Raw genomic sequence first — 13,988 nt, forward strand, 5'->3', positions numbered from 1 at the left:
CCCGGCTAATTCTTTTGTATTTTTAGTAGAGACAGAGTTTCACCATGTTAGCCAGGATGGTCTTGATCTCCTGACCTCGTGATCCGCCCGCCTTGGCCTCCCAAAGTGCTGGGATTACAGGCGTGAGCCACTGCACTCGGCTAAGGGTGCTCACATTTCAAATGCCCTACAAGTCATTAGCCTGGGAGCCTCCAAAGCCCTGCACTCTCTTCCCATCTGTCTTTACCCAGCATGAGACACACACACACAAACACACACACTCCACATACACACACTCATACACACATATGCCCATGCTCATATGCACACATGCATACTCACATATGCACACATGCACAACCTCTATTCCAACATGGGATGGTTGGAGAAGGTCAATAATATTACCAACAGAGGAAGGAGGGCAAAAGAGAGCACCTTGGGGCACCGATCTTGAAGGGCTCAGAAGCCAACTGAGTGGACAAGCTGGTGAGAAGGGGAGAACAAATGTGGAAGGGAGATCTCTTCCCCAGAGAATTCCAGGAAAAATAGTCAACAATGCCCATCAACAAATGGCTCCTGACATCCTTTCTTTATATCTGGAACTCCCCTATCCTGACATGTTTTACTCAAGTGATTTATCAATTAAGAGGCAGTATCTTTGACTACGTGCCAAGAAAATAATGTAGATCAGAGTGGAGGAATGATAAGTGTGAAAACAAAGTCTGACCCAAGCAATCAATTCCCTTGGGTTTAATCTTAAATCTTGGAGGATTCCCACAGCAGTTTCCAGAATTTTGTCTCATCCACATACTCTCCCTGCCAGGTTGGGAAGCAGACATCTCTGCCTTTAATGATCACTTTCTTGTAGCAACAAAGCTCATGCTTCAGGCGCCCAACAGAGAACTCAAAGGGACCCTATGAGTTTCCTGGGGCTCTTGACACACATGACCACAAACGAGGTGGCTTGAAACAATGGAAATTTATTCTGTTGCTGTTCCGGAGGTCAGAAGCGTGAGGTCAACGTGTCTACATGGTTACGCTCCTATGAAGGTCCTCAGGGAGATTCTGTTTCTTGCCTTTTCTAACTTCTGGTGGCTCTGGGCACTCCTAGGCTTGTGGCTACATCGCTCCAGTCTCTGCCTCTGCCTTTATGTGGTCTCCTCTTCTCCTCTCTGTGTCTCTGTCCTCTGTAAGTCTCCTAAAGAGATCCCTGTCATTGTATTTAGGATCCATCTGAGTAATCTAGGACAATTTGATATCAAGAAACTTAATTACATCTGCAAAGACCTTTTTCCCAAATAAAGGTCATGTTCCCAGGTTCTGGGGGTCAGGAGGTAGACATATCTTTTTGGGGATCACCTTTCAATCTCCTACAGTGACCATCAATGTGTTATCTGGGAAATAATGCTCCATCTTTATCCAGTAATTAGCCTGCTTTTCTGTTTCAAAGACTGGCTTTTTATCAGTTTGCTCTGCCCAAAATAGTGCCACATACTATAAATGTGTTGTATCTTGTATGGTGCTGTTGCGTCACGTGTGAGAATGGTGTCAGAATGGAATGTAGTGTGACACATGGAAAAATATTGCCTTACTTTTTTTCTGAGCAATTACACTTCTTATATGTTCTCCTCATCATTTTTATTTTGACAAGGATGTGAATTTGGGAGCTTATCATTGGTAGATATTCTCACTTCTAGTTTTTCACATTCTGTTTGAGCAAGTTCCCTGTCAGTAGGAGCAGTGTTTTCAATTTGTTTCTTTTTTCTGTTCTAGCCATAAAATAACATAGAAAACACTCCTCAATTAGTTTGCTGATAAATGAACTTGAGAGTTCCTTGAAAAATAAAATTTTTCACAATTTTAAAAACATTTTTATTTTGCCTCATTCCCAAAAGCATTTCAGGCAAGTTCTACTATAGGAACATATATAGTATAAGAACATGTAGGACAAAACAGTAAGTGAGGAAGTCAAAGTGACGATAAAATAAAGATTGGAAAAGTAAGGTAACGCAAGAAGGATGAGGTTGGAACCTACTCGTGCCTGAAATTCTTGAAAGTTATTAGCTGTGGGCTATAAATTTGTTTCAGAGCATCACAGCAACCAAATGGGTGGGAAAGGGGGCAGGCCAATGACCAAAATTTACCACATCCACAATGTGAAAAAAGAAAATCAAAAGTGTTATAAAGGCTGCTTTGTGTATAGTTGATGATCTTTCTGCAACATTTCTGGCAATGAGATGGGGGTTCAGTGTCCTAGGAACCTTCCTAAAACATCCCTCCCTGTAGGCTGTTGGCCTCATGACAAAGCCTACCTCAGGGAAAGCCTCATCAGATGTGAAAATGTCCAAAGCACTCATTAAGAGGACACAGCCTCCAGGGATATTGTTTTCAGCAACAAAGCCCCTGTGCCCTATCCTAACCATGGATTAAGGTAGGGTCTGTCTGCATGTGCTGTCAATTTACAGCCTCCTGAGATATGAAAGCATCAGGTAGAGGCTGGCAAAGAAATAGCCATGGGCAAAGCCCAGTCTTATTTGTTTTTTTTTTGTTTGTTTGTTTGTTTGTTTCCAGATAATGTTGACTGAGACCCAAAGCTTTATGCCTTGGAACATGGCTGTAGTAATTTGAACCAGGATAAATTCAATGATGTGTTAACAAATTTCTTACATGGTCATTAAAATTTTTTCTCAGTGATAAGAAATCTAAGATAATCATAAGATATCTAATTTTAAACTATATGACTTCAAGGTGAATCCTACAAACTATAGAGATTACAGACTATGTCCTGCGTAAATAACTAAGCTTACTGCTTAATACAGGTTTTAAGATAGAAACCAATTAAATATTGGAGTAAGAAATTTGAAGTCATTTGTCTTGAACTAACGACTGTGATTGCTATGGCTTGAATATCTATCTATGTTTCTTCCAAAATTCATGTTGAAACTTAATCCCCATTGTGTTGGTGTTAAGAGGTAGGGTATTTTGGGGAGTGATTAAGTCATGAAGGTATCAACCACGTGAATAGCATTAGTGCTTTTAATAAAAAGCTCAAAGGAAGTAGTTTAGGCCCTTTTTGCCCTTTGACCTTCTGCCACTTGAAGACACAAGAAAGCTCTCATTAAACATAGAATACTCATGCCTTGATCTTGGACTTCACAGCCTCTAGAACTGTGAGAAACACATTTCTGTTGTTTATAAGCCACCCGGTCTATGGCATTTTGTTATAATAGCACAAATGGATTAAGACTGTGCTGGTGATTTGAAAGTGGCATGTGACAATAAAATTTTGTTCTCAGTGTAGCAGTGAGCAAAGTCTTAGTCTGAATGGCAGGCCCAGTCTCAACAAAATCTGGATCCTCAGGGAGGACTATTTCAGCTCTGGAATATGCAGTGGTGTGACCACAGGCTGCCTTCCTTCACTGTGCTGATCCAGCTTCCTAATCTATAAATGGATTTAGTAATACTCTTACTGAAAGGTCATTTCGAGGATAAAGTGTAATATATATTTAGTGTTCTTAGGATCCCTTCTGAGGCATAATTATTACCATTATCCTGTTCTCCATGGTGGAATATGGGGCGATATATCCAGCTTTTTGAAAAGTAATATCAAATCGTTAGGATTCCATATGAAAACAAAGTCACCTAAAAATTATAAATATTCTTTACTTATTTTTTTTAAGAGTTTATCCTAAGTAGGTAATCAATGAGAGGCAAATTGATTAAGCCATAGGATGTTTATGTTTATAATATTTAAAAAATTAGAGACAATCCAATTGTTTAGAAATAAGTATTCATTGAAAATATTCATTGGAATATTTTATCATCCGTTAAATGTCATTATAACATAATATCTAAAGGCAAGGGAGCATATTTAAAATCTATTACTGGCCACTGCAGTGCTTCATGCCTGTAATCGCTTGAGCTCAGGAGATTGATAAACAGCGTCTACTTCATGTAGCTTGGGATTTATAAAGAACTCACATAGAAATAAGTTACAATCAGTCTCCAGTGGTTTCTGAGAGTGCGCTTGTCTATGTGAAAACCAGGTTAACACTGGTCAAAAATTAAATGATCAGAGTTCAACCTCAACCTCACGAAAAATACTGTCCTTAGAAACACGGCCGTAGACATTTTATTTTATATTTTGAGACAGAGTCTTTCTTTATCACCCAGACTGGAGTGCAGTGGCACAAGCACAGCTGACTGCAGCCTCAACCTCCCAGGCTCAAGTGATCCTGCCACCTCAGCCTCCAGAGTAGCTAGGACTACAGGTATACGCCACCATGTCTGGCTGATTTTTTTGTTGTTCAGGCTGGTCTTGAACTCCTGGAGCCAAGTGATCTGCCCACCTCATGCACCCAAAGTGCTGGGATTACAGGAATGAGCCACCGTGTCGGGCTGGCTAGACATTTTTAAAGAGTTGAATTTGCTGTTGAGTATGCTGGTTAGTCTAAAATCAGAAGGTAGAAGGGAAGGATGCCTTTTTAAAATGTGATTAGTCTCAGATTATTTATTTATTTATTTGTTTTTATATATATTTATTAAGCCTCCATTTACCTGGGGACTCTTCTAGGCTCTAGACAAGCTCCTTGATCATTACATTTTAGTTAAAAGGGGAGAATGCAAAAAGAGAGCCTTTTTAGGACCAATAAATTCTCTACAAGATTAGAAATTACAGTTTAGGGGTCATGCAGCCCCTGGCTCCAGGAGTCTGAACCTCCCCAAATTGTTCCTTGGGATAACATCACTATTGTAAAACCTGAGATCAGTGCTTTAGATATTTTGCAGACCCTGCACTGGATGGATCAGCTGACATCACCCAGACCAGTAATCTGACTCAACCAGTTCTGCCAGTCCACCCAGGAACAGAAGACAGCAAGAAAACCTCACTTTGACCCTCTATGATTCCATCTCCAACCTGACCAATCAGCACTCCCCAATTCCCAAACCCCTACCTGCCAAATTATCTTTAAAAACTTTGATCCTCAAATGCTTGGTGAGACTAATTTGAGTAATAATAAAACTCTGGTCTTCTGCACAACCGGCTCTGCATGAATTAATCTTTCTCTATTGCCATTGTCCTGTCTTGATAAATTGGCTCTGTCAAGGCAACAGGCAAGGTGAACCCTTTGGTTGGTTACACTGCCACCCTCCTCCCTCCAGTCTTCTGAGTTTCTGAGCATAGGATGGGCAAGTCTTATTCTGGAATGCTGGGGGTGGGGTGGATCAGAAAGAGGATATTTAATGACTGGCCTCAGTCTAAGCCCACTTAGATCTAACTAGCTTCAGGATAAAGGGAAGTGCCATACTCCTGTCTGGTGTCAGGCAGTGTCAGGCAGAAGTTGATGATAAAGATTTATTTGCCATTTTATTTGTGCTTGAGATTCTCTTGGGGAACTGTGGAGAATTTTTAGGATGTCACAGCTATGAAGCTATTGTCTTTGTCTGTTTTCTGCTGCTATAACAGAATACCACAGCCTGGGTAATTTATAAACGACAGAAGTTTGTTTGGCTTGCAGTTCTGGAGGCTTGGAAAACTGAGACCATGGCACTGGCATGTGGTGAAGATTCTACCCTGGCAGAAGGATGAAAGGACACAGGAACATGTGAGACAGAGAGAGAAATGGGACCAAACTCATCCTTTTATTAGGAGCCCACTCTTCAGTTGAGTCTCGCATTCCAATGATAATGGCGTTAATTCAGAGCTCTTATGATCCAATCACTTTTTAAAGGTCCTACCTCTGAACACTGTTACAATGGCAATTAAATTTCGACATGAGGTTTGGCGGTCACAATCAAACCATAGAAACCACTTAATAGAATTCCATTTCCTACATTAACTTTTTTAGATATTCTCATATAAAACAAAGATAACATATTGAAAGTTGAACTAGCCTTGTAGCATATTAAACTTCAAATGAGTGATATACAAAATGACTTAACAAAACATCACCTGATATTTATAAAGCCTTGAGCCATATTCTGCAATTATGGCATATAATTGTCTGGATTTCTGAGGAACCTCTGTTTCTTTAAGCCACTGATGACTTAGGAGTCCTGTTAAAGAAAAGACAAACTCTGATTAAAGAGTTTCTCTGGAAACATAAAATATTTTACATGTATTCATAAGAATTTCCCTAAACATGAAAGATATATATACTCTTAAGAGTATCAGATCCTTGGGTGACATCATGGAAAATGGTGGAATAGTACACACAAAAAATCAAGCCTCCATATAAACAATATAGCTGGTAAAGATTGACAGAATCAAATTTTTTAGAACTCTAGAATCTAATCCAAAACCTACAGCAGCCAGATAACTAAGGATAGGGGGGCTAGTTTCTAGAAACAGATCATGTGGCATTTTTGTTTACCTGACTATGATCTTCCATTTCCCAACCTGGTGGTGGCAACTATAGGAACAGCATTTCACATCCCTTTAATATAGACCTTGTTCTTATACCTTGGCAATGTTTTTTGACCCATCTAGTGGTTCCCTGAGGGGCTGGCACAGAAACTGACCTGTGTTTATTCCACTCCCATAGCTTTCTAGGAAGTGGCAATATCTATTGAAAGACTTCAAAGACACACTGCCCAAGCCCAACTGGGACAAAAGACAGTAGATGATGGAAGTGGCAGACAGACCCAAAGGCCCATGAATAAAGAGGCAGTATCTTGCTGGAAAAAGGGATCAGAAGGACTGCTGCATCATATACTAGGAAAAAGAGAATGTAATGTGCATATCTAGGACTGGATACATGTTCATAAATGACCTCAAGAAGATACTGGGTTGCACCTCTGGTGGATCTGTAGATTGTGTATAAGCAGGAAGTGAAGGCTAAGGCAGAGTTGTAGGTGGCCTGGTTTAGTCTTGAAGGAGTGTCCCAGCTTAGAGCCAAGCTGCAAAGACTGAGAGAGTAATCTCTCTGTCTCTGTTTCTCTCTCTCTCTCTGGATTCAGGAATTCAAGGAAATATGTGTTAAATCAGTGGCTAACCACTGAGATAGTGGAATAGTAAACATATACGACAAGAAATACAGTCTTAAAAATAGTTTTGGGAGGCCATGGTGGGTGGATCATGAAGTCAAGAGATCGAGACCATTCTGGCCAACATGGTGAAACCCTGTCTCTACTAAAAGTACAAAAATTAGCTGGGCTTGGTGGCACTTGCCTGTAGTCCCAGGTACTCAGGAGACTGAGACAGGAGAATTGCTTGAACCCGGGAGGTGGAGGTTGCAGTGAGCTGAAATCATGCCACTGCACTCCAGCCTGGTGACAGAGCAAGACTCCGTCTCAAAAAAGAAAAAAAATATATTGTTTGAAAATGTTACTAAACAAACAAGTGATTGCAGCCCTCAACATGCAACAGCAGGCAAACCCTGGGAAATAGGAAAATCTGTTTTCTAGAGTTGTTAAATATAATATTAAAATGCTCAATTTACAAAATCACATGGCATACAATAAAACAGGAAAGTATGGCCCATTCAAAAGGAGAAAATGCAGAAACCATCCCTGAGGAATCTGACATTGGAATGACGAGACAAAAACTTTAAATCAGCTATTCTACATATGTTCAAAAACTAAAGGAAACCATGAACAAAGAACTAAAGGAAACCAGGAAGATTATGTATGAATAAAATGAGAATATTGATAAAAATAAATTATGAAAGAAACCAAATATAAATTCTGAGGCTGAAAGAGGAATAACTAAAATGAAGAACTTACTAGAAGGGCTCAACAGTCTATTGAAGGCAGATGAAAGAATCAGTTAACTTAAAGATAGAGCTATTGAAATGATTGAGTCTGTGAACAGAAAGAAAAAAGTGAAAAGTGAACAGAGCCCAAGAGACCTATCAGACACCATGAAGTGGATCAACATATGCATTGTGCATGTGTTGTAACAGGAGAGAGAGAGAAAGAGAGAAAGGGGCAGAAAGAATATTTGAAGAAATAAACAAAACCTATGGGATACAGCAAAAGACGTACTAGGAGGGAATATTATAGCTCTAAGTGCCTATATTGAAAAAGAGGAAAAACATACTATAAATGACCTAATGATGTACCTTAAAGAACTAGAAAAGCAAGAGCAAACCAAACCCAAAATGAGTAGAAGAAAAGAAATAATAAAGATAAGATCAGAAATAAATAAAATTGAAGTAAACAATACAAAAGATCAATGGGACAAAGGTTTTTAGAAAAATTAAACGAAATTGGCAAACCTTTAACCAGATTAAGAAAAAAAAAGAGAAGATACAAATGAAATTAGAAATAATAAAGGAGACGTTAAAACTGGTACGGCGTGAATTTAAAGAATCATTACTAGCTACTATGAACAACTGTATGCCAATAAATTGGAAAATCTAGAAGAAATGGACAAATTACTAGACACATACAATCTATCAAGATTGAACCAGAAAGAAATTCAAAACCTGAACAGACCAATAAAAAGTAATGAGATTGAAGCCATAATAAAAAATCTCCCAGTAAAGAAAAGCCCAGGACCCCACGGCTTCACTGCTGAATTCTATCACACACTTAAAGAAGAGCTAATACCAATCTTATGCAAACAATTCTGAAAAAGAGAGGAGGAGGGAATACTTCTAAACTCATTCTACAATACCAGTATTACCCTGATATGAAAACCAGACAAAGACACATTAAAAAGAAAAGAAAAGAAAAGAAAACTACAGGCCAATATCTCTGATAAATATTGATGCAAAAGCCCTTAACAAAATACCAGCAAACTGAATTCCATAGCACATTAGAAATATCATCCATCATGACCAAGTGGAATTTATCCCTGGGATGCAGAATGGTTCAACATGTGCAAATCAATCAGTGTGATACACCATATCAATAAAATGAAGGATAAAAACCATATAATGGTTTTCAACTGATGCTGAAAAAGCATTTGGATAAAATTCAACATCTCTCCATGACAAAAAACCATAAAAAAACTGGGTATAGAAGGAACACATCTCAATGTAATAAAAGCTATGAATGACAGACAGATTCATAGCTGGTGTCACACTGAATGGGAACAAACTGAAAGCCTTTCCTCAAAGACCTGGGACACGACAAGGTTTCTCACTTTCACCCTGCTATTCAACATAGTACTGGAAGTCATAGCTAGAGCAACCAGACAAAAGAAAGAAAGAAAGGGCATCCAAACTGCAGTGAAAGAAGTTAAATTATCCTTGCTTGCTGATGATATGATCTTATATTAGGAAAAAACCTAAAGACTCCACAAAAAAACTATTAGAACTGATAAACAAATTTAGCAGTGTTGCAGGATACAAAGTCAATGTACAAAAATCAGTAGCATTTCTATATATCAACAGTGAACAATCTGAAAAAGAAATGTAAAAAGTAATCCCATTTACAATAGCCACAAATAAAATCAAATATCTAGGAATTAACCAAAGAGGTAAAATATATTTATAATGAAAATTATAAAACACTGATGAAAGAAATTGAAGAGGACACAAAAAGTAGATAACTCATGTTCATGAATTAGAAGATCAATATTGCTAAATGTCCATACTACCCACAGCAATCTACATATTCAATGCAATCCCTATCAAAATACCAATGACATTCTTCACAGAAATAGAAAAAACAACCCTAAAATTTATACGGAACCACAAAAGACTCCAAATAGTCAAAGCTATTCTAAGCAAAAAGAAGAAAATTGGAGGAATCACATTACCTGACTTCAAATTATACTACAGAGCTTAGTAACCAAAACAGCATGGTACTGGCCTAAAAAGAGAGAGACAGGCTGATGAAACAGAATAGAGAACCCCTACAGAAAACTCATTTTCAACAAATGTGCCAACACCACTCGCTGGGGAAAAAATGGTCTCTTCAATAAATGGTGCTGGGAAAACTAGATATTCATACGCAGAAGAATGAAACTAGACCCCTGTCTCCTGCCATATATAAAAATCAAATCAAAATGGATTAAAGGCTTAAATCTAAGACTTTAGACTATGAAACAACTATAAGAAAACACTGGGGGAAAATCTCTAGGTTATTGGTCTGGGCAAAAATTTCTTGAGCAGTACCCCACAAGCACAGGCAACAAAAACAAAAATGGACAAATGAGATCACAGCTAAAAAGCTTCTGACAGCAAAGGATACAATCAACAAAGTGAAGGGACAACCCACAGAATGGGAGAAAATATTTACAAACTACCCATCTGACAAGGGATTAATAAGAAGAATATATAAGGGGCTCAAATAGCTCTATGGGGGGGAAAAAACCCTAAATAATCTGATTTTAAAAATGGGCCAAAGATTCAAATAAACATCTCTCAAAAGAAGACACACAAATGGCAAACAGGCATATGAAAAGGTGCCTGTTTCATTGATTGTCAGAGAAATGAAAATCAAAACTACAATGGGATGTTATCTCACCTCGGTTAAAATGGCTTATATCCAAAAGACAGGCAATAGCAAATGCTGGAGAGGATGTGGAGAGAAGAGAGCCCTCATACACTGTTGGTGGGAATGTAAATTAGTACAACCACTATACAGAATAGTCTGGAGAATCTTCAAAATATGATAAACAGAGCTAACATATGATCCAGCAGTCCCACTTTGGGAATATACCCCAAATAAAGGAAATCAGTACACCAAAGAGATATTTGCACTCCCTTTTATTGCAGCATTATTCACAATAGCTAAGATTTGGAAGCAACCTAAGTGTCCATCAGCAGATAAATGGATAAAGAAAATGTACATATTCACAATGGTGTACTACTCAGCCATAAAAAAGAATGAGATAATGTTATTTGCAACAACATGGATGGAATTGGAGATCATTAAGTTCAGTGAAATAGGTCATGCACAGAAAGACAAATATCACATGTTCTCACTTATTTGTGGGAGCTAAAATTTAAAACAATTAAACTTATGAACATAGAGAGTAAAATGATGATTATCAGAAGCTGGGGAGGGTAGTGTTGAAGACAGAGGAGGTGAGGATGGTTAATAGGTACGAAAAATAGAAAGAATAAATAAGACCTACTATTTGACAGCACAATAGGTGACTACAGTAAAAAATTACTTAATTGCACATTTTAAAATAACTAAAAGATTGTAACTGGATTGTTTGCAACACAAAGGATAAATGCTTGAGGGGATGGATACCCCATTCTTCATGATATGATTATTTCACATTGCATGCCTGTATCAAAACATCTCATGCACCCCATAAGTATATATACTATGTACCCACAAAAATTTAAAAATTTTTGAATTCTAAATAAGAAAAATAATATTTAAAGAAATAATAGCTGAAAAAGTTCCAAATTTGATAAAAAGCCATGAATCTACACATCCAAGAAGCTCAACAAATTTCAAGTAAGACAAACTTAAAAAGACTCATGCTGAAACCTATTATAATAAAACTGTTGAAAGACAAAAAACACAGAGAGAATCTTGAAAGCAGAAAGAGAGCAATGCCTTGTCATATAGAAGGAAGTCTTCGTTGGATTATCACCTAATTTTTTCTTCAGAAACCATGGAGGCCAGAAGAGAGTGGGATGACATATTTAAAGTACCAAAAGAAAAAAAGTTCTATATATGAGAAAACTATTCTCCCAACTGAAGAAAAAACTAACATATTCTAAGATAAATAAAAGCTTATGGTGTCTCTACCACTAGACCAACCCTTCAGGAAATACTAAAGGGATTCCTTCAGGCTGTAGTGAAAGGACATAGAGAGTAACTCAATGCCACATGAAGCAATCAAAATCTCCAGTAACGGTAATAGAGAGGTAAATATGAAACCAGTATTATTGTTTTGGGTTTGTAACTCCTTTTTTTATTTCCTACATAATTTAAAAGACAAATTTATAAAGCATAATTATACATCTATGTTTATGGGTACCCAATGTGTAAAGATGTAATTTCTGACAACATAAAGAGGAGTAAATCCCAGTGAATACAGATCATAAGGAGGAAAAAAAAAAAGAGGAGCAGAGCTGAATAGGAGCAGAGTATTTGTATTCTATTAAAGTTAATTTGGTATAAATTTAAACTATATTGTTATAAATGTAGGGTCTTAGTTGAAATCCCCATGGTAACCACTAAGAAAATATCTAGAAAAAATACAAAATGAAAGAGAACAGAATCAAAACAGTACACTACAACAAAGCAATTAAACACAAAAGAAGGCAGTAAAGAAGGAAATGAACAAAAAGATAGAAGGTATAGATTTTCTAAAAAATAGAAAAATGGCAGAAGTAAGTCATTCCTTATTAGTAATTAATGTAAATGAAAATTGATTAAACTTTCCAATCAAAAGGCAGAGGCTGGCAGAATGAATTTAAAAACATGATTCAACTATATGCTGCTTACAAGAGATTTACTTTAGAATCAAAACTGAAATTTATAAAACATGGCTGAAAGAAATAAAGAAGACCTAAATAAATGGAAGGACAACTTGTGTTCATGAATTGGAAGATTTACTATTGCTAAGATGTCAAAACTACCTAAAGCTGTCCACAGATTCCAAGTAATCTTTATCAAAATCCCAACAGCATGATACTGGATAATGATAGACATATAGACCAATGGGCTAGAATATCCAGAGATAAACTAACTCAACTATAGCCAATTCAGTTTTTGGAAAGGAGGACAAGGCATTCAAAGATCCCTATAGGGAAAGAGTAATATTTTTAGCAAATGGTCCTGGGACAACAGGCTTTCCACATGCAAAAAATTAAGTTGGATCCCTTGCATCATATAAAAAAATGAACTCAAAATGGGTCAATTACCTAAATATTAGAAGAGCTAAAACCACAAAACTCTTCAAAAAAGATTTAGCAATGGGTTCTTCGATATGACACCCTTAAAATTACAAACCTTTGTGTATCAAAAGACAGTATAAAGAAAGTGCAAAGACAACCCAGAATGAAAGAAATATTTTCAAGTGATATATCTGAGAAGGGTTTGGTATCTAGAATACATAAAAAACTCTTCCAATTCAACAACAAAAGGACAAACAACTTAATCAAAAATGAGCAAAAGACTTTAATGGACATTTCTCCAAGGAACACATACAAACAGTCAATAAGCACATAAAAAGATGCTTGACATCATTAGTCATTAGAGAAATAAAACCATGATGAAACATGACTTTTCATCCACCAGGATGGCTGTAATGAAAAAAAAAAAAGAAAAAAAAAAAGTTAGTGGAAATGTAGAGAAATCGGACTTCTTGTTTTAATCCATTTGTGTTGCTGTAAAGGAATATCTGAGGTTGGGCAATTTATAAAGAAAAGAGGTTTATTTGGCTCACAGTTCTATAGGCTGTACAAGAAGCATGGCACCAGCATCTACAGCTGGTGAGGGTCTCTGGCTGCTTTCACTCATAGTGGAAAGCAAAAAGAAGCCAGCTTGTGCAGAGACCACATGGTGAGAGAGGGAGCAAGAGAGAGTTGGGAGAAGTCAGGTTCTTTTTAACAATTAGCTCCCACAAGAACTAATAGAGTGACAATTCATTACTACAAGGATGTAACCAAGTGATTCATGAGGAATCTGTCCCCATGACCCAAATGCCTTCCATTAGGCTCCCACCTGCAACATTGGGTGTCAGATTTCAACATGGGATTTGGGAGGACAGATATCCAAAATATAGCACTCCTCCTACACTGCTTGTGGGAATGTAAAATAGTGCAGCCATTGAGGAAAACAGTGTGGTGGTCCCTCCCCAGAAATCTCATTCCTAGGTATATACTTGAAAGAATTGAGAACAGATGTTCAAATAAGCACACGTACACACTTATGCACAGCATCACTATTCGCAATAGCCAAAAGATAAAAGCACTCTAAATGTCCATGAATAGGTAAATGGATAAACAAAATGTGGTATATACATACAATGAAATATTATTTAGCTACAAAAAGGAATGAAGAACATGCTAGGATATGGATGAACCTTAAAAACATTATGCTAAGTGAAAGAAGTCAGATAAGAAAGATCACACACTTTATGATCT

At 37.3% G+C, this 13,988-nt stretch overlaps 1 protein-coding gene across 1 annotated transcript in view; it reads right to left on the reverse strand.

The window, feature by feature from the left end:
* The window catches only part of SUN3 (Sad1 and UNC84 domain containing 3), a 49,799-nt gene that overhangs the window by 31,853 nt on the left and 3,958 nt on the right, over window positions 1-13,988 (reverse strand). The window contains exon 4 of the mRNA XM_011996489.1: window positions 5,933-6,036. Coding sequence (XP_011851879.1) covers window positions 5,933-6,036 — 104 coding nt within the window. The remainder of the gene's footprint in view (window positions 1-5,932; window positions 6,037-13,988) is intronic.

This window comes from Mandrillus leucophaeus, unplaced genomic scaffold (assembly GCF_000951045.1).
Source record: "Mandrillus leucophaeus isolate KB7577 unplaced genomic scaffold, Mleu.le_1.0 Scaffold517, whole genome shotgun sequence".
NCBI classification, from domain to species: domain Eukaryota; kingdom Metazoa; phylum Chordata; class Mammalia; order Primates; family Cercopithecidae; genus Mandrillus; species Mandrillus leucophaeus.